The sequence below is a fragment of the Marmota flaviventris genome, chromosome 15 (assembly GCF_047511675.1).
Source record: "Marmota flaviventris isolate mMarFla1 chromosome 15, mMarFla1.hap1, whole genome shotgun sequence".
NCBI classification, from domain to species: Eukaryota; Metazoa; Chordata; class Mammalia; order Rodentia; family Sciuridae; genus Marmota; species Marmota flaviventris.
Genome location: NC_092512.1, coordinates 83,056,155 through 83,083,551, shown reverse-complemented (window position 1 = coordinate 83,083,551; position 27,397 = coordinate 83,056,155). Strand labels below are relative to the sequence as shown.

The 27,397-nt window shown below is 33.5% G+C and overlaps 1 protein-coding gene across 3 annotated transcripts in view; it reads left to right on the top strand.

Annotated features, from left to right (window-relative positions):
• The window catches only part of Spidr (scaffold protein involved in DNA repair), a 391,802-nt gene that overhangs the window by 30,892 nt on the left and 333,513 nt on the right, over window positions 1-27,397 (top strand). For 2 of the 3 annotated variants that reach the window (XM_027932800.2, XM_071602380.1), the window contains exons 4-5: window positions 4,306-4,485; window positions 7,213-7,376. In XM_027932800.2, the coding sequence (XP_027788601.2) occupies window positions 4,306-4,485; window positions 7,213-7,376 (344 nt within the window). Of the gene's footprint in view, window positions 1-4,305; window positions 4,486-7,212; window positions 7,377-25,722; window positions 25,814-27,397 lie in introns of those variants that run through there. The other variant, XM_071602381.1, reaches the window with a different exon arrangement.

The following is a 27,397-nucleotide window of genomic DNA, read 5'->3' as shown; positions in this document are numbered from 1 at the left end:
GAAATTAGGGATTTTTACAGAGTTATGTTGCTGCCAATAAAATTAGGGTTTGTGGTAATGGAGAAGAAGGAACATATATCAGATAGACTTCTGGCTTTGCTACTGTGGTCAGTAGTTACTGACTGTAGTCAGTCAGTTACTGGAGATGAAGAAGATGACCTTGTGACTTTAGTATATCTTACTATGTTCTGGCTATAATCATGGAAAAGTAAGCTAAATGCTCTGACCCTCAATTTCTGCATCTGGAAAATGGGCATAATATTGAGCCTCATTGATTATTGTGAGTAGTAAGTGAGTTAAAAACAATAGATATAATGAATACTTAGCTCAGAGTCTCATACTTAGCAGATAATTAATGGCAGCAATAGCTGATATGTCTGATGGCAGAGTTATGTGAGAGTCTGCCTAAAGTTCCTGGGAATGGAATAACTTTCTGTGATGAAGACACTAAGCATTCTAAGCCATAATATTTTACTAACACTTAAGAGGGATCTTTTTTTATGTATATGAAGAAGAAGGCCTGGCATGAAGGAGTAAGACTTTAATCCTAATTGTTCTGGAGGCTAAGCCAGGAGGATTGCATGTTTGAGGCCAACCTGGTTGATTTAGTGAGACCCTATTTAAAATAAAATCAAAATAAGGGTTGGGGATGTAGTTCAGTGGTAGAGTGCTCCCCTAACATGGATAAGGCTCTGGGTTTCATCTCCAGTAATACACATAGGAAAAAGAAAGAAAATATACCAAAACGTTTCTTCAGAATTCATAAAACACTGTTTCATAGAATAACTGGCATAGGAGCCAGGGTTGTGACTCAGTGGCAGAGTGCTTGCCTAGCATGCGTGAGGCACTGGTAGGAGGTAAGGACTTCAACAGATGAATTTTTGGAAGACATAATTCAGCATAGACCATCAAGTGCCAGCACATAGTGGTTACTCAGAAATGTTTGTAAATGTATTTCTTTTCGTTCAGTACATTTTTACAGAATCCTTCCAAAACAGCAAACCATGAGGAAGGAACCCCTCTGATAGAGCAAACCATGAAGAAACAAAAAAAATGAGTACTTCTGCCTGTTTTCATAGTCAGCTTAATATCCTTCCTAGATTTCACGGAAATGGCCCTTAATCTCAAGGGTGTTCCTTTTCAGCAAGTAAAATGAATTACTGACTAATAAATTCCTGATAGTGGTTTTAACTCTGTTTAGTTTATAAGTCTAGAGTCCTGGTTACTGAGAATTTGAATGAGATGGCTATTAATTACACTATCTCTTTTAATAGAAAAGTACCAGACAATTACATATTTTCTAGGAGTCTCACACTAAGCTCATGATGAAAGAGACTGCAGGTCTCCAGCTGCCTTGGGAGATCCGTGTAATGGTTAAGAATGTGGACTCAGAAGCTAGACTGCCCGAGTGTGAATCCAAGCCGCAACTACCAGATGAACAAAGGAAGCATTGCATTTGGGAAGCCCTTTTGAACAATTTACAACCTAGTAATAATGAAAGTTGATAAATTTGTCTAAATAAAAAGGGGAAGGTCTGGGATTGTGGCTCAGTGGTAAAGCACTTGCCTTGCATGCTTGAGGCACTGGATTCGATCCTCTGCACCACATTAAATAAATAAATAAATAAATAAATAAATAAACAAACGTATTGTGTTTATCTACAACTAAAAAAATATTTAAGAAAAAAAGGGGGGTTGCTGGGGTTGTCGCTGAGTGGTAGAGCACTCGCCTAGCATGTGGGAGGCCCTGAGTTCAATCCTCGGCACCACATAAAAATAAATAAACAAAATAAAGGTATTGTGTCCACCTACAACTAAAAAATAATTTGTTTTAATAAAAAAGGGAATTGGGAACTTTTGGCAAATATTGCAAATTATATACACAGTGTAAAATCCAGAAAAACAAAAGGAGGGTTACTTGTACTTTATAGTAAAAAGACTGATCTTCATAGCAAAAAAACCTTTAGAAATTAATCTGGAGGGAGATAACTCTTATAAAAATAAAGATTATGAATGAGGTGCTTGCAGTAAAGCAAATATCCAAACACATGAAAAGACGCTTAGCCTTATCTGTGCACAATGAAACGTCACTAGGAGACCATTTATTTGTGATTAGATACCAAGTCTCAGTAAGTATCTTTCCATTTGTTCTAGTCTTCTTTTATAAATTCTTTGGAAGTCTGAAAAATTTCCTTCATTTAGATTTTACATGCCTTTTAATTTTCTTTTACATATTTGATATTTATTAACTACTGTTTTGAACTTGGTTTCTATATAATATTTTGTACTTTGCTACCTTTATTGCATTTCCTTAATTTTGGTAGTAGTTTTTCAGTTGGTTTCTTTATTTTTGTAGTTGTTTGTTTTATAATATGCAGATTATGATCATTTTACTTTTTTGTTTAGTTTTTCAGATGCATAATGTGATTGGTATTGTTTTTTGCAGACAAGTACATAGTTTAGTTTTATTAGTTATTTATATTTAAATAGATATGCAGTCTTAGGCAATTCAGAATGTTTATTTTTCCTTTTATATTTTGAAGGATAGGCTACTTCAGTAATTCTAGATTTTTATGGCATAAAGTAAATGTTGATTATTTTGTTTTTGTCCTTTGTAAGTGCTGTTTTTCTTGACATGAGGTTTTCAGTGAGTCTTCCTATCCTGATCAATAGGAGTAGAAAATTTTTTTTGTGTGTATGCCACCATTATGTCATAGCATACCTCTAGCATAATATTTAATTTCTATTTTCATGACTACTATTTTGAGATCACATTTTTTTTTAGGACAGGACTATGCTATTTCTTTTTTTCTTTCTCATGGTTTACTTTATCACATGGGTTCTATACATATACATTAAACGAAACCACTTAACATCTAAGCCTATGTTTCCTTTTCTGTAAAACATAAATGTCTTTTATCCTATAGAATATTGAAATGACTTTGAAATTGAACTTTGAAATTTTCACAAATTCCATAAAATGTGGGATAAGATAGAATAATAGTTTTAGCATTATAGCTACAGTTATGAATATAATGAATGGTTTTTATTAGTTGCATATTTCTTTTCTGATCCATATCAGAAAAGTTTGCTGTTGACTTGTGATTCTGTAAAGATATAGTAGCCCCACTCCTTCTAGGTGTTCCATCTATCACAATGACTAAAATAAAAAGGGGTAAAAACACCAGCTGCTAATGAAGCCTCATGTGGAGAGTTAGTCCACTAATTGCTAGTGGACTATAAAATTTTACAGGTGCTCTGGAAAACACTGGCAGTTGCTTACAAGAGTAAACATGCAAGTATTATACAACCCAGGAATTGTACTCTTAGGTATTTATCTCAGAAGATGAAAATTACATTCGTATAAAATCTTATGTACAGATGTTTATAAGCTACTTTATTCATCATAGCCCTAAATTGGAAATAATACATATATCCTCAGTGGGTAAATGATTAAACAAACTATGGTATATTCATACCGTGGAATCTTATTTAGTAATAAAAAGAAAGTAACTATTTGTACACAGAATTATTTTGATGAATGTCTTGAGTATTATGCTGAGTGGGGGGAAAAACAGCCCTAAAAGGACTGATTTCATTTGTATAACATTATTAAATGATAATAAACATTAGAAATGCAAAACTGATTAGTGGTTGCCAGGGGTCAGGATTAATGTGTGAGAGAGGGAAGTGTTATGGCTATGGTAAATTAACACAGGGCATCTTAATTAATTTTGACCTGATCTGTGTCAATATCCGGGATGTGATATTATTCTACAGTTTTACAAGATATTGCCGTTGGAAGATATAAAGGGTCTCTATACTCTTTCTTTAAACTATGAATCTACTATCTCAAAATAAAAAATTTAATTACATGCAAAAGTTTTTAAGCACTCTAATGCTACCAGGGTTCTTGCATGGCATGGGAAGCACACATTTTTATTATTCATATATATTGGTTTTGTGGTTTGGGCCTTGTTTTGTGCTTTTTCACTTGTAGTTTCATAAACTATTCTATGCTGTTACTTCAACTCTTATTTTTCCAGTTTTCTTTTGTGCTCCTTTTATAATTTGTCTTTATAACTTACCTCTAAAGTTTTACTTCTTTTTCTTGTAACTTAGATTTAATGCAAAGTCTTTTTGAAGTTGTACATGGAGCTTTAGGCAGCAAGATTTGATATAAGTCATTGTTTTTATTTTCATCAGAGTTTTGTATGTTGAGACTTTAGCAAAGTAGTGTGCACAAAATATTATTCTAATAAATAACCATATGATTATATTTATATATTTTCTTTTTCTTTAACAGAAACTACCACATCTAAGAATACCAATGAGCTTACAGATATAACATGGAGTTCCAGTGGAAGTGATCTGTCAGATGAAGACAAAACTCTTCCTAAATCACAGAGAGATAATGAACATGGCTCTATAATAGATAAGTTCCATAACAGGAATATTTTATGTCCAGAAGATGGGGCCAGTGAAGGTAAATTGCTAATTTTGTAAGAAATTCAGTTTCTATTAAATACTGGGTTCAATATTGGAAGAAACATTCTTTTTTATATTTATTATTATGATTTTACCAAGACCTAGCCTCTTTGATAACATCTTTAAAAACATTTCTCTTTTAATATTTCTTATAAGTCTAAGAGATAGATATTACTGGTATTATTTTGACAGTTCATAAGTTAGGCTTAGACTTATCAGAATTGGTTGGGATTTAATTTCAGTCTCTTTGATGCTAAAACCAGTTCTCTCAACTCCCACATAATACTACACCCATGCTACCTTCTTGCTCACTATTAACATTGAATAAATACTGTGACAACCAATGTGTGGTAGAAGTATAACATCAAATTTCTGTTCTGATGGCCTTTTATATTGCATCATGTTTTAGTTTGTTTAAAAACAAGGTTTCTCAACCTTGATACCATTGCCATTTGGAGCCAGGTAATTCTGTTATAAGGAGAAATTTCCTATGCATATTATGTAGGGTGTTTTGAAACATCCCTGGCCTCTACCCACTAGATCACAGTAGTACCCACCACCCCCAGTTTTTGACAACTAAATATGTTGGTCCTCTGTAGTATAATATCACCTCTAATTGATAACCATATTTGTGCTATTATGGAAATTATGTCCTTGTGCAAATTTAAAAATCTGGAGTATTTAAAAATCTTAATGCTTTCAAAATAACTTGTGACTTTTAACTCTGATAGTTCATGTTAGATACTCAGTCAAGGTTAGGTTTGGATGAACAGCCTCTTTGGCAGGTGATTAAACATTTTGTATGGTGGTTTGAACATTTTGTATGCCATTTTGGTGACTATCCTTGATATTTTAGTAGTTCTCAGGTGAAGTGATATTTCAAGTTTATACATAAGCTGATAGTGCTTATATTATTAATTCAAGCATATTAATTGAAATTATGTTGCTTTTATTCACATACTTTAGAACATAATTTCAATATTGACAAATGTATGCTTTTCTTGGATAAATAGTAATGGTATATGAATTATATCTCAAAACTGGCATAAAAAATAAAAAATTATGTTGTCTTCTTGTATTAAAAGAAGTATTTGGTAGTTTCCAAAACTCTATTCATAAAATGGAGAGGTTCCTTGGGCTAATTACTTCAAAATGAGTTAATATATTGTTGACTTTTCATATAAAGTTGAATTGTAGATAACAAGTAAATTATCCTTGGAGTGTATGCAGTCATGTTTGCAGCTGCTGGACATTTCTGTCTTTCCCCTCTGCTTCTCTTTTCTCATATTCCCCAATCTGTCTTTCTTTTTTTACCTTTAGTGAATGACAGCTATTCCATTTGTCAAGATATTATGTTGTCCCAGACACTTGAGTGGGCATTATATATGTTATTTTCTTTCCTATATACTATATCCTACAAGCTAAGAAGTACCCTCATTTTATAGAAGAAATTTGGAACTTTGAAAAGTCAAGTCACTGCTCCAGTCCCACAATAAGTGTGCCAGTTGATATTCAGACCCAGAGATGTCTGACTTCTTTGCTGTGTGATGGCTTCATAACCTTTAGTATTCCTAGACCTTTTTTTAGCCATATAGTCAAGAGACTTTAGTCTGTACAGGCCAGAATTGGGGTTAAAAGGAAAAACAAAAGTTTAAATTTAAAAAATGTTTTTCTCTTAAAAAATTCCCCTTCTTCATTTGAATTGGACATGACATTGGCAAAATTTCTTAAGTTACTAGAGACACAACTTACCCCAACCTCTAGTATTTTCTAATGATTATAATGGATTTTCACTGTGCTTCTGGAATAAAGTATCATGTAAAAGATTTTGTTTTGTTTATTCCATATTTTAACTTTAGCTTAAATTTTCTGTCTTTTTTAAATTTTTAGGTCCATTCAGGTATTAAAGATAGTATGTTTTTTTCTTTTTAATATTACTTCACTTTACTGGAAGTGTAATTATTACTATCAGTCCTACAAAATAGGATCATGATATTTTATTACCCTTCTGAGTTGCTGAAGTAACTATTAAGGAGTATCATTCTTTGTATTGTAGGAAAAGTTTATGTATTATCCCTCAAAAATAATTCATCTTTAATAACTGCTTTCATTTATTTAAGCATAGCAGATTAGAATCAGTATATTTGGTTGTTTAATATATGAAAATAATTTAGCTTTCAGATTTAAAATTTTACAAAAGTAGCATCTAGTTAATGCTTATGAAGTAAACTAAATGCTGAATTTATTTGTTTCCTTATTGATGAAAGAAATCTACAGAAAAAGTTATTGGGTGGAGACATTTGAAAAATCATTTCTAGTAGATGATTTAAATAAGCTATTGTTCAGTTATGCAGTGGAATACTAAATTGTAGAAAAGAATGGGGATATTCATTCCTTAGTGGTAAAAGAAAAACTCTTCATTATGTTAAGTGAGAACAATTAAGATATGTGAGAAAGCTGAAAAAAATAACATATATATCATATTTTCTTGAACATGCTGGAGAAATTATAAGTATTGAAAAACAATAAAAAGCTGGGCTTGGTGGTACACGTATGTAATCCCAACAACTTGTAAGTCTGAGGGACAGTCACTGGAGAAAAGAGTAGAAATCTACTTTTTACTATCAATATATTTTTTTAAAAAAATCACCCAGTAACATGGATGTATTAGGTACTGAAAATGTGAAATAGATTAAAAAAAATGTTTTTAAATTGTATCTTTTAGATGAATTACAGTTTATTGACTGGGAGATTGACAGTGACAAGGAAGATGCTAGTGAATATAATGAATGGGAAGATGGTAAGGGTGCTGTAGAAATCTCAGATTGTGCCTCTTGTGCAAGTAGTCATTCTTTGACAAGTGATGAGAGACTATCTGAGCTTCCTAAGGTAAGAAGAAAGTATTTCAAAAAGTTTTATTTTGTTTACAACATTTGCTCATTAGAGCCTTTAGGTGTCTTCTCAGAGTCTTTTGAATCTACTGGATTTTTTTGTCTTAACCACTTTATATCCAAATAATACTTATATTATACTTCTCAACATGGATAAATACTGAGCTGTCTTGTCAACCCTCATCTCACTTCCATCTGAAATACACTGAAAGTTTTCTGTATTTCCATTATCCCACTTGGTACAAATATATTAAGGTGGGGTTAGATACTACTCTATTCAGTATTTACACAATTGTGAATCAATAATATTGATACATGATATTAAAAATGTGAATATTATTTTTCTTTCACAACTTTTTGTTTTCCTTGGACTTGGCAATTATTTATTTATTTTTGTTTTTCTATTTTTAATTACCATTAAATATTTTATTTATTTTTTTTCAATTTTTTTTTTTTTTTAGAATTTTAAATTTATTTTTTTTTAGTTTTTCGGCGGACACAACATCTTTGTTTGTATGTGGTGCTGAGGATCGAACCCGGGCCGCGCGCATGGCAGGCGAGCGCGCTACCGCTTGAGCCACATCCCCAGCCCCTCAATTTTTTAATTAATTTTTAAAATTTATATATGACAGTGGAATGTATTACAATTCTTATTACACATATAGAGCACAATTTTTCATATCTCTGGTTGTATACAAAGTATGTTTACACCAATTTGTGTCTTTATACATGTACTTTGGATAATAATGTCCATCACATTCGACCATCATTTCTAACCCCATGTCCCCTCCTTTCTCGTTCCACCCCTTTGCCCTATCTAGAGTTTGTCTTTTCCTCCCATGTTCCCTCTCCCTACCCCACTATGAATCAGCCTCCTTATATCAGAGAAAACATTCAGCATTTGTTTTTTTGGGATTGGCTAACTTCACTTAGCATTATCTTCTCTAGCTCCATCCATTTACCTGCAAATGCCATGATTTTATTCTCCTTTATTGCTGAGTAATATTCCATTGTGTATATATGCCACATTTTTTTAATCCACTCATCTATTGAAGGGCATCTAGGTTGGTTCCACAGTTTAGGTATTGTGAATTGTGCTGCTACAAACATTGATATAGCTGTGTCCCTGTAGTACACTGTTTTTAAGTTCTTTGGGTATAGACTGAGGAGTGGGATAGCTGGGTCAAAGAGTGGTTCCATTCCCAATTTTCCAAGAAATCTCCATACTGCTTTCCATATTTGCTGCACCAATTTGCAGTCCCACCAGCAATGTGTAAGTGTACCTTTTTCCCCACATCCTTGTCAACACTTATTGTTGTTTCTGTTCTTGACAGCTGCTATTCTGACTGGAGTGAGAGTTTGATTTGCTTTTCTCTAATTGCTAGCGATGATGAACATTTTTTCATGAATTTGTTGATTTGTATATCCTCTTCTGAGAAGTGGCTCTTCAGGTCGTTGGCCCATTTATTGATTGGGGTTATTTGTTTTTTTTGGTGTTTAGCTTTTTGAGTTCTTTATATACCCTAGAGATTAGTGCTGTATCTGATGTGAGGGGTAAAGATTTGCTCCCAAGATGTAGGTTTTTTATTCACCTCACAGATTGTTTCTTTGGCTGAGAAGAAACTTTTTAGTTTGAGACCATCCATTTACTGCTTTGTTGTTAAGCATTTCAGAAATAACAGGCATTCTGTCAATTCCATTTTCTTGGAGAACGCCCACCCACAACCTCCTATGTGCTCCAATTTGAACTTAGGGTCCTCTTGGTTTCGTGGACATTGTCACTCTGATGTCTCCTTTTACCACTATTCAAGAAATTTATTTACTTCTCTCCTGTGTAGAGCTCCATTTTTATCCTATATTTTATGTTTTCATCCTTGCCTTGGTTGAACACATCTTCCAGTGGCTTCAGAAATAATTTACAGAAGATAATATTTTTGAGAATGCATGTCTGAAGATGTTTTTATCATACATTGGTATGTGACTGAAAACTTGTACAGAATTTCTGATTGAGAATAATTTTTCTTTGAAGTTTTGAAAACATTACTTCCTTGTCTCTAGGGCAGGTTACTTGTGCTTTATTTTGTGCCTTTGGTGGGGTTTCCTTAATTGTTCTTATCTTTGTATTCATGCCTTCTTATCTGTTCTGGAATTAATTATTTGTAAGCAGGCTAAGAAGCATGCCATGATCTAAAATTTTCTGTTGATCTTTCAATTATTATTTTTCTCTCACAACTTTTTGTTTTCCTTGGACTTGGTAATTATTTATTTATTTTTGTTTATCTACTTTTTTGGGGGGGAGAGAAGAGAGAGAGAATTTTTTAATATTTATTTTTCAGTTTTCGGTGGACACAACATCTTTATTTTATTTTACATGGTGCTGAGGATTGAACCCAGCACGCCACGCATGCCAGGCGAGTGCGTTACGCTTGAGCCATATCTCCAGCCCTGTTTATCTACTTTTAATTACCATTAAATAACTCTGTGAGGTGGGAGCTGTTTTTATCTTCCCTATTTTCCAGATGAGAATTCTGAGGGGGATAATTAAATAATTTTCATTGTGTTTTAAACTACTAATACTAACTAATACAGGATTCTAATTCAGGCATTCTAGCTTCTGAGCTGTGGTTCTAACCATTTTGCTGTAGTGTCAAGTAATACTAATAGCAATAATAAGATTACTAACCATACCCTGAGTTCTTACTGTGTTAACCACTTTTCTAAGTGTCGAATATATGAGGTAAATAATACTATTAAGCCCTTTTGAAAGATGAGGGAACGGAGGCACAGCTAGTAAATGGCAGAGTGTGATTTTAATTTATGTAGTCTGATGCCAAATTCTTTTTAACGATTTGTGTTATATTCCTTGGAATGTAACATGCTGAATTACTTGAAGGAAAGCATGGAAGGAACCAAAGTCCATGGCAGTAACTTCTCTGTACTACTGTCTTTTAGCACACTTAACAAATGTAGTTGATTATGGACGTGACTTTCTTTTTTTTTTTTTTATTGGTTGTTCAAAACATTACAAAGCTCATGACCTATCATCTTTCATACATTTGATTCAAGTGGGTTATGAACTCCCATTTTTACCCCACATACAAATTGCAGAATCGACTTTCCATGTTGGTTGACAATGCTGCTGCCTGGATTTTCAGTTTGTTTTATCATTGTCATCTAAGAATCATTCCTGTAGAGGGCAGCAGAGATATACCACACAGTTGTGGTAAACCTACATTTTTTTTTTTTTTAAGGAACTATGCAGGAAATCAGATTTAGGTAAACTTTGTTATGTAATTTCCATGCACTTTACGTAGTGATCCCTATGAAAATACAGGCTAAACGACATAATACATATCAGATAACTAGAATGAGGTTCAAGCTTTTTGGTAAGAAGGTAAACAGAAGCTGACTGGCACAGTAAAAGACCTAGAAGTAGTGGTTCATGCAGTTTCAAACAGAAAGCAAATGTGGTTTGTAAGTTTGAAGTTTGGCTTCATTGTTATGAAACAGATGATTTCTTTTTGCTCTTTACCAGTAGGGGAAGAAAAAATTATTTGATAACTCATAGAAGAAGGAATTGTGGAAAAGTTTTAACAAAACAGGAAAGTCATCTGACAAAAATTTTTAAGTATTTCTAAATCTGAGTATTTATAATTGTTTTCTAGTATTTTTAATTAAACAATACACCTAACATAAACCTTATATCTGACTATTTTTAAAGTTATGGTATGAAATATTTGTGTAATGCTGTGGAACCATTATCTTCCATCTCCAGAACTCTTTTCATCTTATAAAACTGAACCTCTGGGGCCAGAGCGCTTGCCTATCATCTGTGAGGCCCTGGATTGGATCCTTAGCACCACATAAAAAATAAATACACAAAATGAAGGTATTGTATCCAAGTACAACTAAAAATATTAAAACAAAACAAAACAAAAAAACCCTGAAACTCTGTATCCATTAACCAATAACTCCTGATTTTCCCCTGACCCCCAACTCCTGGAAACCACCATTCTACTTTCTGTCATTCTGAATATGACTCCTTTAATTAACTCATGTGAGTGGAATCATATGTTATCTTTTTTGTGATTGGCTTATTTCACTTAGTATAATGTCCTTATGGTTAATCTGTGTCGTGAGAATGTCCTTCCTTTCTAAGGCTGAATATTATTCTATTGTATGTTTATGACACATTTTGACTTAATTTGTGGCTTAACAATTAGTCTAACCTGGAACTTGTCCTATGTACACTTGAGAATAATGTGTATGCTGTTGTTGGATACAGTGTTGTAATGTTGTATAAATGTGTTAGATCTAGTCAGTTTATTGTGTTAAGTCCTCTATTTCCTTACTCTGTCTGGTTGTTCTGTTACTGAGGAGGGTATTGATTCCATCAACTATAATTATGAACCATTTCTCCTTTTAATTCTGTCAGTTTTGGCTTTATATATTTTAAAGTCTCTTATTAGGTACATAAATATTTGTAATTTTTATATCTTTCGTATTGAACCTCTTTTTAATATATATGTACTTCCTTATCTCTCATAACCTTTTTTGATTCAAGTCTTTTTTTTCTGGTATTAGTATGGCCCTCTCTTCTCTCTTATAGTTACTATTTGTATGGAGTGTCTTTACTATTTGATTTCAATCTTTTAATATCTTGAATCTAAAGTGATTCTAGCATAAACAATATGTAGTTGGATTTTTTTTTTTTTTTAAATAAAAGCTACCTATCTCTGTCCTTTGATTGGGGAGCTTAATTCATTTAAAGTAATTATTGGTATAGAGGAAGTTCTGTAATTTTGCTGTTTTTTTAATATCCTGTTTTACTTATTTTGTCCCTCATTTTTCTGCATTACTATCTTTTTTTGTGTTTAGTTAATTGTTAATTCTCCTCTTTTGTATATTCTGTAACTCTTTTCTTTGTGATGCCATGGGAATTATGTTTAAATAATGACATTTTAACTTTTTGATTGAATGTGTACCAGCTTAACTCCAATGCATACAACAACACATTGCTTTTTTATAACTACATTCTCACTCCTTTAGGTGATTGATGTCACAGAATCGAATCTTTTACATTGTGTGCCCCCAAACATAAACTAATAATTCTTTTAAATCCATTCTCTTAAATTATGTAGAAAACAAAAGGTAGAGTTACATATCAAAATTACACTAGGACCACTTTTTAGACTAATAATAAAAAAATGTATTAGTCTCTTAAGTCATACAATAATATATACATTATTATTATATATAATATTAGATTTTATAAATGCCCATAAATTTGCTTTTATTCAGCTCTTTATTTCTTCAGGTAACTTTTAGTTTTGTGTAGTGTCCTTTCATTTCAACTTGCAGGAGCTCCTGTAATTTTCATAGCAAGTCTAGTAGTGATGAACTTCCTCAGTTTTTATTAATCTGGAACTATCTTAATTTCTCCAGATAGAGGATTTTTGTGTGTGTGTTTGTTTGTTTCTTTAAGACTTTTAATATGTTGGCCTACTGTCTTTGGCCTCCAAAATTTCTGATGAGAGAAATGTGCTTATAGTTTTCTTGAGAATCTTACATATGACAAGTTGCTTTTCTTTCACTCCTTTCAAGATATTCTTTGTCTTTGAAAGTTTGATTATAATGTGTCTTAGTGTGAATCTGAGTGTATATTCTAGTTTTTTGATCTTCCTGAATATTTTGTTTTATTTGGGATGGAATCTCCCTGTGTTGCCCAGGCTGGCTTTGAACTTGAGATTCGCATGCCTCAGTCTCTGTAGTATCTAGGATTATAAGGGCACACCATCATGCCTGGCTTTCCTAATATTTTTATTCATATCTTTCATTAGTTTGGGAAGTTTGCGGCTAGTTCTTCAAATATTCTTTTTGCTTCTCTCTCCTCCTTTGACATCCACCCTCTCTCCTCTCCTTTGACATTCTCACAGTGCATATCTTAGTTCATTTGATGATGTTGCACAGATCCCTTATTGTATGATCATTTATTTCCACTCTTCTTTGTGTTCCTCATTCTCAATAATTTTCATTGTCATTCTTTCTTCTGCCTTCTCAAATCTGCCTTAGTATCCATCCAGTGAATTTTTCATTTCCATTGTTGTATATTTCAGCTCCAGAAAAGTACTTCTTTTTAGGCCTTCTATTTATTGGTGTTGATATTCAGGTATAATTTTTGTTCTCTCTTTTTTTATATGGCATTTGTTGCTTTTTTCCACATCTTTGTTTTTATTGTTGTTGTTTTTATTTCTTTTTTTGGTACTGGGGTTTGAACCACCATGGAGCTGTATCTTTAGTTCTTTTTTTTTTTTTTTTTTTAATTTTGAGATAAGGTCTTGCTAAGTTGCTGAGGCTGGAGATCTCCTGTCTTAGCCTCCCAGACTTCTGGGATTAAAGGTGTGTACCACTACGCCCAGTTTACAATTGCTTTTGAATGTCCTAATCTTTAATGTACAGCTTTCCAAAGGGGTTCACAAGAAAATTTAAGGTTAAAAAGGGCTACAGCCTTTGAATCTCATGACAGTCACTTCAGCAGGAGGGAATGGCCTTGTAACAGTGGGTGGAAGTGTAACAATGGCTTCCCACCTCTCTCTGTAATCAGATATTTGGAGGAAAAAGTCAGAGTCAGTGTCTCTCTCTCTCTCTCTCTCTCTCTCTCTCTCTCTCTCTCTCTCTCTCTCTTCCTCCTCCTCCTCCTCCTCCTCTCCCTCTCCCTCCTCCTCCTCCTCCTCCTCCTCCTCCTCTCCCTCTCCCTCCTCCTCCTCCTCCTCTTCCTCTCTCTCTCCTATTATGCTTGCCATAAACTTGTGTGATGGAGTTTAAGTTGGCTGATGCATAGCTACTACTCTGCTAACACCTGATACTGACTATAGTTAACTGCCATTTCAAGACTTATTTGGAAGGTGCAAAACGTTAATAGAACCCAGAGTTTCAAAGTAGTTACATAGTAATAGATTCTATCACCTCAATAGTTTTCTATGCTAGAACACCGATTCCTGGTGCTTCCTACTCCACCATGATCCTAGGATCCCTTGACTGCATCCATCTAATGTATACAGTTGAAGGAGTTAATTAGCACGGTTAAAAGTTTACATTTTAGAAAACATCTCTTCTTTATATGTGTAATAAGGATTATAATGCATTCCACTGTTGTCGTCTATTTTAAAAAAATAATAAAATCAATAAAAAAGAAACCATCTCGTATAAGTATGTTTATAGAAAGACTGATAAAATTTAGTGCTTGTTAAGGGAAGTTGGAAAGTTTAAGTCATGCTTTTTGTATGATTATTTTGAATACTAAATTATGGAAACATTATATTTAAGGAAAAAATCCAAATTCTAGTGTGTTCTCATGCTACAAAGAGGAATGTTGAAGAGTATATTGAGCGATCTGTATTCTTGTTGTTGCTATTTTATAATTCCTGTGCTATTTATGACCTTTTATTCTCTTTCTCAAAGTGAGTAATTGTATGTACCAATATCAGTTGTAGCATCAGTGCCAGAATTTTTTCTTATCTTTCCTATCTCTCCTTTCTTGCTTGCCTGAACTTTAGCTTATGAGATACCAGGACAAGGATATTGTTAATTTGTTTTCTTAACTTAAATCATCCTTCTCCTTTACTATCATTCTGTCATCCCATTTCTCCTTTTTTTCCTTCAATTTCCCAAATGCTTCTATTTCCTTATATAATAAGTTCTAGAATAGAAAAAGGATTGGTGTGGGAAATAATGTTGCAACCATATAATGTTAAAAAGTAGTGATGTAAGTCACCACAGGTGTGACTTTTATAGTCCTAGAGTTTTCTAACATCAGAAACAATGCTTAAGAGTTCTACTTTCTGTTAAGACAGAATAGCATGTGTTTATATTTTCTGCAAACAATGATAGTTTTTTTTACAGAACATAAAAATACGTATGAAAGCACAATGGAAAGACAGAAATTGAATATGTGATGTTTGAAAGAAGGAAGGAACAAAGTAGATTTTTTACTTTTTTTTTTTTTTGCTGTTTGCCTGAGGACAAGAACCAGTCAGTGTTGTGTATTATTGCTAAAGCTTGGGTAGAATTTACACGATGGGAACTGGGGTGTAGCTCAGTGATAGATGCATGAGTCCCTGGGTTTAATCTCCAGTACTGTTTAAAAAAAGAAAAGAAAGAAAGAAATCAGAGGACAAATTTAGGGAGGCAAGTTAGAGAGTATATAAAGTAGAATCTTATGAGGGTACCTCAAATTCTGCATGGAAATCCTAGTTTAAAAGTTAAAGAATTTGCTGTCCACCATAAGAGAGAAGGTTTGAGAATGAACATAGCCAAATAAATTGCTATTAAACAAAAACTAAATACTTTCAGAATAACATAATAAAGCCCAAAGTTGCTAAAAATATATTGTTCATAGTTTCCAGGATACACTCCACAATTAATAGACACACACACTCTTACATACATACAAAAACTGAAAAATGTGACCATACTTAAGTGAGTCAATTAATTGAGACTGGCCTTAACATAACTCCTGTGTTAGAATTAGCAGCTGTTGTAACTATTTAACTATGTAATAGGCAATATGAATATCATGATTGAACAGAAAAGAAATGTCAGGTGAAATAAAACCTAAATAAAAAACCACAATGAAAATTCTATACTTAATATTAAAATTCTATAGTTTCTGGGATTACAGAAGATTTGGGAAAAGATAGAAGAATCAGCAAACTTGGTAGATTAGAAGAAATTATTTAATCTTGACAAGTGAAAAAGATTTCAAAAAATGAAGCTAGCTTCAGTGATTTGTAAGACAATAGAGCAAAAGGTCTAACATGTATTATTAGAGTCCTAGAAATACAACAGAGTGGAAATGAGGCAAAAAATTTTAGAGCAATAATGAGATAAAAAATTCTTTAAAGAAAAATGTGAATATACATATTCAAGAAATACAGTGAATTTCAAACAAGATAAATAGGATAACTCTTAAACACATCATAGTGATGCTATTTAAAACAATAGACCAAAAAAAAAAAAAAAAAAAAAAAAACTTGAAAGCATGCTGATAAACTTAGGAATAACAAATAATAGCTGACTTCCTATCAGACATAATACAGCCCAGCAGGCTATAAGCACCTTTAAAGTGCTAGTAAAACAAAAGTCAATTCAGAATTCTCTAACAAAATAAAAGTTCTTTTCTTTTTTTTATTGATTTAAAAAAATAAATGACAGCAGAATACATTACAATTCTTATTACATGTATACAGCACAATTTTTCATATCTCTGGTTGTATGTAAAGTATGTTGACACCAATTTGTGTCTTCATATATGTACTATGGATAATGATGTCTCACATTCCACCATCCTTGCTAATCCCCTGCCTCCTCCCCTCCCCTCCCACCCGTCTGCCCTATCTAGAATTAATCTATTCCTCCCTACCCACTATGAGTCAGCCTCCTTAGATCAGAGAAAACATTAGGCATTTGTTTTTTGGGGATTGGCTAACTTCACTTAGCATTATCTTCTCTAGCTCTATTCGAATGCCATGATTTTATTCTCTTTTATTGCTGAGTAAAATTCTATTGTGTATATATGTGACTTTTTTTAGAATCCATTCGTTCACTAAAGGGCATCTAGGTTGGCTCCACAGTTTAGCTATTGTGAATTTTGCTGCTATAAACATTGATGTGGCTGTGTCCCTGTAGTAAAATTCATCAAGAATGAAGGGTAAAATAAAGACATTTTTAGGTAAACAAAAATTAAACCATTTCATTGCAGCAGATCTGTAGGAATAAATTTTTTTTTAAGCTGAAGGAAAGTGATACAAGATGAAAACTGAGATCTTAGGAATGAAGACCACTGCACCTGGTAAATATGTCTTTCCCCCATCCTAATTAAAAATACATAAACCTGACCATTTAAAGCAAAACTTGTAACACTATGATATGGCATTTATGACACACATATATATGATATGACAGCTACAGTATATGGATGGAACTATGTGCTAAGTAGGTTCTTATTTTATATAAAGTAGGAAGATTAACTCTTATGTCCATTATGAAATAGACCTATATTATAATTCCTAGAACAAACACTAGAAAGAAAGAAAAAAGAAGTATAGTCAAAAAAAAAACAAGAGAAAAATCAAAATTGAAAATATATTTAGAGCATCCAAAGTAAATTTCAAAGGGAGGAACATGGGAAATATAAAACAAGTGGTTTGAAAAAATGGCAAGATTATAAAACTAGGTTAGTCCTGTTAATTGTATTAATAAAGATAAATAAAGCATTTTATTTGAAGGTAGAGATTGAAAATTGGATAGAAAGCAAGACTTCCTGTATGCTGTCAAGCAGAGGTACATTTTCAATGTAATTACACAGATTGAAAGTAAATGTATGGAAAACTAAGTAGCATGTAAGTAGCATAAGAAATGTGAAGTATTTATATTTGTTCTTCATGACAGTATTATTGACAATAAAAATATTGCCATCAGTTTTTATTGGTGATAAAAGTTTTATTAGTGATAAAACTCATTAGGAATAAATATCAATCATCAATTTTTATGTACTTAATAAGATTTGCAGTCACAGGTGGAAATTTTGACACTGTGCTATAATTTATAGATGATCTAGAAAAAAAAAAGATCTGAAAACATTTATCAACCCCCTTAACCTCATTGGCATTTGTAGAACTTCACGAACTAGAATATAATAAAGTGCACTTTCTGTTTAAGTGTGCACAATATGTTTACCAAGATAAATAATATATTGGGCCATAAAACATGTCTCAATACATTTCAAAATATTCTCAAACCACAATAAAATTTGAAGTAGAAATCAATGACCATAATATACTCAGGAAAAACCCAGGTACTTGGAAATTAAACAATACAATTCTCTCCTAGTTGATCTATAAATTATAATGGTAGGACTCATTATCTTAGCAGGCTTTTTTTCTTTTGGTAGAAATGGACAAGCTAATTATAAAATTTATATAGAAATAGAAAGTATGTAGGTTATTCAAAGCAATATTGAAGAATTACAAAGGGAAGACAAATTACAAAAATAGAATTACAAAAACTTCTGTCTACCTGATTTTAAGATTTACTCTAATATTACAGTAATTAAGACTGTGATGCCTACATAAGGATATGCACAGAGTAAAGATGATTTTTTATGTAAATTTTTTATTTGTATATGACAGCAGAATGCATTACAATTCTTATTACACATATAGAGCACAATTTTTCATATTTCTGGTTGTATACACAGTATATTCACACCAATTCATGTCTTTTAACCTGTACTTTGGGTAATAATGATCATCACATTCCACCATCATTAATAATCCCATGCCCCCTCCCCTTCCCCTCCAACCCCTCTGCCCTATCTAGAGTTTGCCTATTCCTCCCATGCTCCCACTCCCTATCCCACTATGAATCAGCCTCTTTATATTAAAGAAAACATTTGCATTTGTTTTTTTGGGATTGGCTAACTTCACTTAGCATTATCTTCTCTAGCTCCATCCATTTCCCTACAAATGCCATGATTTTATTCTCTTTTATTACTGAGTAATATTCCATTGTGTATATATGCCACATTATTTAAGTCCACTCATCTATTGAAGGGCATCTAGGTTGGTTCCACAGTTTAAGTATTGTGAATTGTGGTGCTATAAACATTGATGTGGCTATGTCCCTGTAGTATGCTGTGTTTAAGTCCTTTGGGTATAGACCGAGGAGAGGGATAGCTGGGTCAAAGAGTTGTTCCATTCCCAATTTTCAAAGAAATCTCCATACTGCTTTCCATATTGGCTACACCAATTTGCAGTCCCACAAGCAGTGTATGAATATACCTTTCTCCCCACATCCTCATCAACACTTATTGTTGTTTGTATGCATAATAGCTGCCATTCTGACTGGAGTGAGATGAAATCTTAAGAGTGGTTTTGATCTGCATTTCTCTAATTGCTAAAGATGATGAACATTTTTTCATGTATTTGATTGATTGATTGTATATTATCTTTTGAGAAGTGTCTCTTCAGGTCATTGGCCCACTTATTGATTGGGTTATTTGTTTTTTTGATGTTTGGCTTTTTGAGTTCTTTATATTCCCTAGTGATTAGTGCTCTATCTGATGTGTGAGGGGTAAAGATTTGCTCCCAAGATGTAGGCGCTCTATTCACCTCACAGATTGTTTCTTTTGCTGAGAAGAAGCTTTTTAGTTTGAGTCCATCCCACTTATTGATTCTTGATTTTAGTTCTATGCTATAGGAGTCTTATTAAGGAAGTTGGGGCCTAATCCCACATGATGGAGATTAGGGCCTGATTTTTCTTCTACTAGACACAGGGTCTCTGGTTGTATTCCTAGGTCCTTGATCCATTTTGAGTTGAGTTTTGTGCATGGTGAGAGATAGAGGTTTAATTTCATTTTGTTGCATTTGGATTTCCAGTTTTCCCAGCACCATTTGTTGAAGAGGCTATCTTTTCTCCAATGCATGTTCTTGGCACCTTTATCTAATATAAGATGATTGTAATTTTGTGGGTTAATCTCTGTGTCCTCTATTCTGTACCATTAGTCTACCAGTCTGTTTTGGTACCAGTGCCATGCTGTTTTTGTTACTATTGCTCTGTAGTATAGTTTAATGTCTGGTATAGTGATGCCACCTACTTCACTCTTTCTGCTAAGGATTGCTTTAGCTATTCTGTGTCTCTTATTTTTGCAGATGAATTTCATGATTGCTTTTCCTATTTCTATGAGGAATGCCATTGGGATTTTGATCAGAATTGCATTAAATCTGTATAGTACTTTTGGTAGTATGGTCATTTTGATAATATTAATTCTGCCTATCCAAGAGCAGAGTATGTCTTTCCATCTAAGGTCTTCTTTGATTTCTTTCTTTAGGGTTCTGTAATTTTTATTTTATGGATCTTTCACCTCTTTTTTTTTAAGTTGATTCCCAAATATTTTATTTTATTTGAGGCTATTATAAATGGAGTAGTTTTCCTGGTTTCCCTCTCAGAGGATTTGTCACTGATATACAGAAATGCCTTTGATTTATAGGTGTTGATTTTATATCCTGCTACTTGCTGAGTTCATTTACTAGTTCTAGGAGTTTTCTGGTAGAACTTTTAGGGTCTTCCAGGTATAGAATGATATCATCAGCAGATAGTGCCAGTTTGAGTTCTTCTTTTCCTATGTGTATTCCTTTAATTTGTTTCGTCTAATTGCTCTGGCCAGTGTTTCAAGAACTATGTTAAATAGAAGTGGTGAAAGAGGGCATCCCTGTCTTATTCCAGTTTTTAGAGGGAATGCCTTCAATTTTTCTCCATTTAGAATGATGTTGGCTTGAGGCTTTGCATAAGTAGCATTTATGATGTTGAGATACGTTCCTGTTATCCCAAGTTTTTCTAGTGTTTTGAACATGAAGGGGTGCTGTATTTTGTCAAATGCTTTTTCTGCGTCTATTGAGATGATCATATGATTCTTATCTTTAAGTCTATTGATGTGATGCATTACATTTATTGATTTCCATATGTTGAACCAACCTTGCATCCCTGGGATAAATCCCACTTGATCATGGTGCACTATCTTTTTGATATATTTTTGTATTTGATTTGCCAGAATTTTATTGAGAAGTTTTGCATCTATATTCATTAGAGATACTGGTCCAAAGTTTTCTTTTTTTGATGTGTCTTTGCCTGGTTTTGGAATCAGAGTGATATTGGCCTCATAGAATGAGTTTGGAAGTGCTGCCTCTTTTTCTATTCCCTGAAATAAATTGGAAAGTATTGGTATTAGTTCTTCTTTAAAGGTCTTGTAGAACTCTGCTGTGTATCCATCCAGTCCTGGGCTTTTCTTGGTTGGTAGACTTTTGATGACATCTGCTATTTCAGCACTTAAAACTGATCTGTTTAAATTGTGTATATCATCCTGATTCAATTTGGGCAAATTATATGATTCTAGAAAATTGTCGATGCCTTCGATATTTTGCATTTTATTGGAGTACAGGTTTTCAAAATAATTTCTAATTATCTTCTGTATTTCTGTTGTAATATTTCCTTTTTCATCACATATGTTAGTGATTTGAGTTTTCTCTCTCCTTCTCTTCATTAGCATGGCTAAGGGTCTGTCCATATTGTTTAAGATGATTTTTTTTTTTTTTTTAATGAGGAAAGTTATCCAGTGGGAGTAAAGAAAAGCTTTAATATTGCTGGAATAACTAGATATCTATGTGTGTAAAAGTTCACCTTTACCCTTGTGCATTACAGTGTACACTGAAGATAAATCAAGATGGATCATAAATCTGAATGTAAAAACTGAATACAAAACTTCTAGAAAAACAAAGCAGGGAATAGATAGAGTGTTCTTTGAGAGGATATAGAAAGTAGCAGCTGTTATGTGTACACGTGCACGCACACACACAAAGCAATGCTGCAAGTTAAACTTTATCACAATAAAAATTTTCTGCTTATCAAAAGACACCAGTAATGATGGAGATATTATAGCAAAACATATCTGTAAAGGACTTATATCAAAACTATGTAAGAAATCTTTAGAACCAAACTAATAAAAAGACAACTCAATTGGAGAGAAATTACAACATATACTTGATAAATGATGTTATGTGAATGATCAGTGAGCACATGAAAACATTATCAACATCATTAGTAATTAAGTAAAACTGCAATGAAATACTGCTGCATACCCACTTAAAGACTAACAAATACCATATGTGGAACAAAATTATGACTTTGTATACTCTACTAGATGATTTATTAATTTTATTCCTATTAATTTTTTCTTGGATCATTTCCCCATGAGAAAATGAAAAGGTGAAGTGTTCATAGTAGGCAAAAACTGGAAGTGAATCATATGTCCATCAGTCAGAGAAAAAGGCATCGGGGTAGTTGTAAATGGAATATAGCTTAGCAACAAAAAGGAATGAAATCTTGATATATCAACAACATGAATTTCAGAAAGCTGCTAGGTGAAAGAAGCATTTCTCAAAACAATATATTCTATCTTATTCCATTAACATCAAGTTCTGTAATAGGCAAAATCAATCTGTGCTGAGAAAAAATAGTGTTGCCTCTTCAGGTAGGGTGAGGATTGAGTGGGAAGAGTCTTGGGGGAACTTGTTGGGGTCATAGGAAAATTTTATTTGTGGTAAATGGTATAAACATTTGTTAAAACTTATCAAGTGGCGTGCTTAAGATTTTTGTCTCTTACTGTATGTAAAATTTACCCAAAGAGTTAAATTCATGTAAATATGCTATTAGTCAGCTTTCCACCACTATAACAAATACCTGAAGTGGGAGGGAATTGACTTTTAAGGAAGAAAGGGTTATCTTGACTCATGGTTTCAGAGGTTTCAGTCTATGATCACCTGGCCCTGTTGCTTTTGGTTTATAAAGGCACAGTATATTAGGGCAGAAGGATATGATAGAGGAGGCCTGTACAACTGATGACAGTTGGGAAGCAGAGAGAGAAGTACAAGGGTCCCAATATCTTCTTCAAGGGTATGCCCCCAATCACCTGATTTGTTTTCCATAGGCCTCACCTCCTAAATGTTTCACCACCTCACAAGAGTGTCAGTGGCTGGGGACCAAGCCTTCAAGACATGGGCCTTGCCTTTGGGGGACATTTAACATCCAGGTTATAACATGCTCATTGAATTGTTGCTGTTGCTATCTATGCTAAAGTATTATGGGTTAAAGTGTATTGATATTTACAGTTTTGAAATGCATCAAAAAGTATGCTGGACTAATGGATAGAGGGATATGATAAAATAATCATAGCTAAATATTAACTGTTGTAAAGTCTAAGTGTTATATATATTGGTGTTTACTGTCTTTAAAAAGTTTGTTTTAAATTTGCATAAAATGAAGGAAAAATAAAATTTCAAAAATCTCAGGGAACATAGAACTGTGTTTTCATGTCCATGTAGGTAGTAATCATAGAAGTCTTTGGTCTTAAGAGTCTAAAGTGCCTTTGTATATATATATGCAGTGCCTCTGTTTGCCACTATCTGAGTTTATTTCTTTTTGTTTTAAAACAATGCAATTGATATCAGAAGATTTTTTGACAGTTTTAGCCCAGATATGGGATGTATAATGCTCTAGTTTTTACTCTCTGGGAGACAGAGAGTAAAAACTAGTCCTGGGCACTGGGCACTGGGCACTGTTGTGCATACCAACCTGAGGCTCTCTGCTTTACTTCTTACTCAGTTCTTGACCTTGGACAGGGTATTTAGCTTTTCTTGAACTCAGTTGGCTTGTCTGTTAAATAATTTTAATAATATATTCCTCACAAGTTGCTGTGAAAATTGGTGAATCATGGCAGAGAACACACCTAACACAAAGATTTCAATTTGTGCTAATTTCCTTTTAGTTTACAAATGGACATTCTTTGGCTTAAAATAGATTCAGAAGCAGAATTAATCTATTACTTCCTCAGAACTCTTTTTGTTATCATTGTTCTAATTAGTTATACATGACAGTAGAATATATTTTGACATAGCATACATAAAATGGAGTATAACTTATCATTCTTCTGGTTGTACATGATGTAGAATCACACCAGTCGTGTAGTCATATATGCACATAGGGTAATAATGTCCCATTCGTGATAATTTACTATCCTTTCTATCCCCATACCCTCTCCCCTCCCTTCAGCCTAGTCCAAAGTACATCTATTCTTCCTTAGCCCCACCTCTTTTATTGTGAATTAGCATCCCCCATGTCAGAGAAAATATTCAGTCCTTGGTTTTTTGGGATTGCCTATTTCACTTAGAGTAATATTCTGCAGTTCCATTCATTTGCCGGCAAATCCCATAATTTCATTCTTCTTTAAGACCCTCAGAGCTCTTTTAATGTAAGTGATTATAGAATCCACAGATACCTGACTGAAGTACTTAATACTATATTTTTGGTCTCCAAGACTCCATTGCCTCTTGATTGGAAATTAATACTTAAACATATATTGGAAATAACATTGTAACTTTTGTTTTATTGATCTTAGTATTATAACCTTTACAGTGCCTAAAAGTTATGATTAAACTGGGCTGTCTTGGCTTTAGCAGAAAAATATATTTTTCTCTATAGACATCATTGTATATATCCACATAAAAGTATATTATAGAGTATATTACTAATTTATTAAATGAAGCTTTTTATAGACCTTATCATTTAATACACATGATTCTAAAACATTTTAAACGTTATCCTTATTCAGTGCCTTGTCTGAAATCACATGACTAGAAAGAGGGAATTAGTCTTCTGGCCGCTTCTTGACTCTAACAAGATTATCTTTGCTATTTGCTGGACATTCTTTTCAGCTTCCATTTTCTTGTGCGTACATGTTATCATTCTCTACTTGCTTTTTCTCTACATATACAACTATTTTAGATGGCTCCAAATTTAAACAAACAGGTTCTTTGACCTTTTTTTTCCCCCCCTTAGGTACCAGGGCTTGAACTCAGGGGCATTCAACCACTGAACCACATCTCCAGCCCTATTTTGTATTTTATTTAGAGACAGGGTCTCACTGAGTTGCTTTGTGCCTTGCTTTTGCCAAGGCTGGTTTGAACTCACAATCTTCCTGTCTCAGCCTCCTGAGCCACTGGGATTACAGGCATTCACCACCACACCCAGCTTCTTTTAACCTTTCTTTTCCCATATTTAAGACAAATTGGTCATCGGTGCTGTGAAGTCAAGTTTTCTTCTATTCTTCCATTTTTATTTAAACATCAAAAACTGTAATAGGGCTGGGGCTGTAACTCAGTGGTGGAGTGCTTGCCTTGCAAGTATGAGGCACTGGGTTTGATCCTCAGCACCACATGAAAATAAATAGATATAAAAAAATATGATGTTTCATCTTTCATTAACCACAAATTAAGGACTAACGTCTATATCACTAATGATCTTTCTGGTTGTGTGGATCCTTTGGTAATTGTTATGTATTTATCATTTATTTATGCAGTGCTGGGGATTAAAGCCAGATTATTTGCATGCTAAGGCAAGTGCTCTACCAATACCCCCCTCCCCCAATCTGCTTTAGGTTATTTGCATGCTAGGCATGTGTTCTACTTTTAAACTATACCCCACTCCCCTTTTTATAATTTTTTCTTTTTTGCAGTGGTAGGGATTGAACATAGGATCTTCCAGGTGAACTCTTTACCACCGAGTCACACCTCCAGCTCTGGCTGTTAATCATACTAAAATTTATAAATGAGAAAACTTCCTTTTAAGAAGCTTTTATAGCCAGTTTGCTAATGGGAGAGGAAGAAGTCTAAGTTGATTATAATTCATTTAATTAGAATCTTTGATACAAAATAGTTCTCGTATTCATTTGCTAGGGTTGCTGTGACAAAATACGACAGACAAGATGGCTTAAACAACAGAAGTTTATTTTCTCACAGTCCTAGAGGCTGGAAGTCCAAGATGAAGGTACTGGTAGAGTTGGTTTCTCTTGAGGCCTCTCTTCTTGGCTTGCAAATGGCTGTCTTCTTGTTGTGTCCTCACATGGCATTTTCTCTGTGCCTATGCATTCTTGGCATCCCTTTCACTTGTTATCATCAGGACAGCAATCAGATTAGGGTCTGCCCTCATGGCCTCAATTTAATCACTTATTTAAAGATTTAATCTCCAAATATGGTTGTATTTGAGGACATAAGACTTCACACAGGAATTTTGGGAGGACATAATTCATCCCGTAACAGAACTATAAAGAGAAATTTTAAAATTAAGTTGAAGAACTTATTTATTGAAGAAGAAAATGAGTTTGCTTTTAGTGTCTTAAATTGGGGATATACAATAAATAGTTGATTTGTCACATGAATTTGGAAGAGAACACAGGATTGGATGCTGATTTGGAGAACATTTGCTTAGAGTTATCATGTTAAAATTAAAGCAATACATGTAATTAATTTTTCTCTTACCCTGCATCTATATTTCTGGAGCAAGAAGAAAAAAAGAATAATAGGATAAATAATTGTGAAAATTCATAGAAAGTATGAAGAAAGGAGCCCACAAAAGAAATTTGGAAAATTAAATTTTGTCTCTCATGGACTATTTTTAGTAGTTTGATTGGTTCTTTTTCCTTTTGTAAAAGCAAGCAACTTTAAAAACACTAATTGAAATGAATATGTTTTTCTGATGACAAAAACTTTGGAATGGATTTACCTAAAACAGGCTGTGATCCAACCAACTTTTTGACTTTCAAAGCTATAGAGATATCTTATGGTGCTCCAGAAAATCTGTCCTTTTTCCCCTTTCCTGGCTGCTGTAGCTACAACAGCTGTGAGGCATCTGAAGCTAGTGCTTTTCCTTAAGAATGGAGGACTTTTCCATATTTTGGTCCCCTGACATCCTCATGTGGAAACATTGCCACCTCTTTCTGTTTTGTTTTGTTTTTAAACAAGGAGAAAGAAAAAAAAAAAAACCCACCTCTGCAACACCTAGGTTGGTCCACTTTTCTTAGTCTTCAGTACTATTGCAGGGGTTATTCAAGGAGAAGAAAGAAAGATTGGTAGTAAGATAACGGTCAAACAATTTTTATATCCTTTTTTTGGAGCATCTATCTTTTTACAGAAGAATCAGATTTTATTCACACAATTTATTTTATATAGTAGCAGAAAGTACAGCTGTTTGCTTTTCAAATAATTTACTTTCAACATATAGTTCCTTAAAACCATCTGATTTGTCACCAGATATCTCAGTTTACTTTTGGGGGGGGGGCAGGGATTGAACTCAAAGGTACTGAACCACTGAGCCACATCCCCAGCCCTATTATATATTTTATTTAGAGACAGGGTCTCATTGAGTTACTTAGTACCTTGCTTTTGCTGAGGCTGGCTTTGAACTCACAGTCCTCCTGCCTCAGCTTCCCGAGCAACTGGGATTACAGGCATGCGCCACTGGTCCTAGCTCTCAGTGTACTTTTTAAAAATTTTATTTTGTTGACATGAAATCACTTAGCACAAAATTAACTTTTTAAAGTGAATAATTCAGTGGCACTTAATATGTCACAGT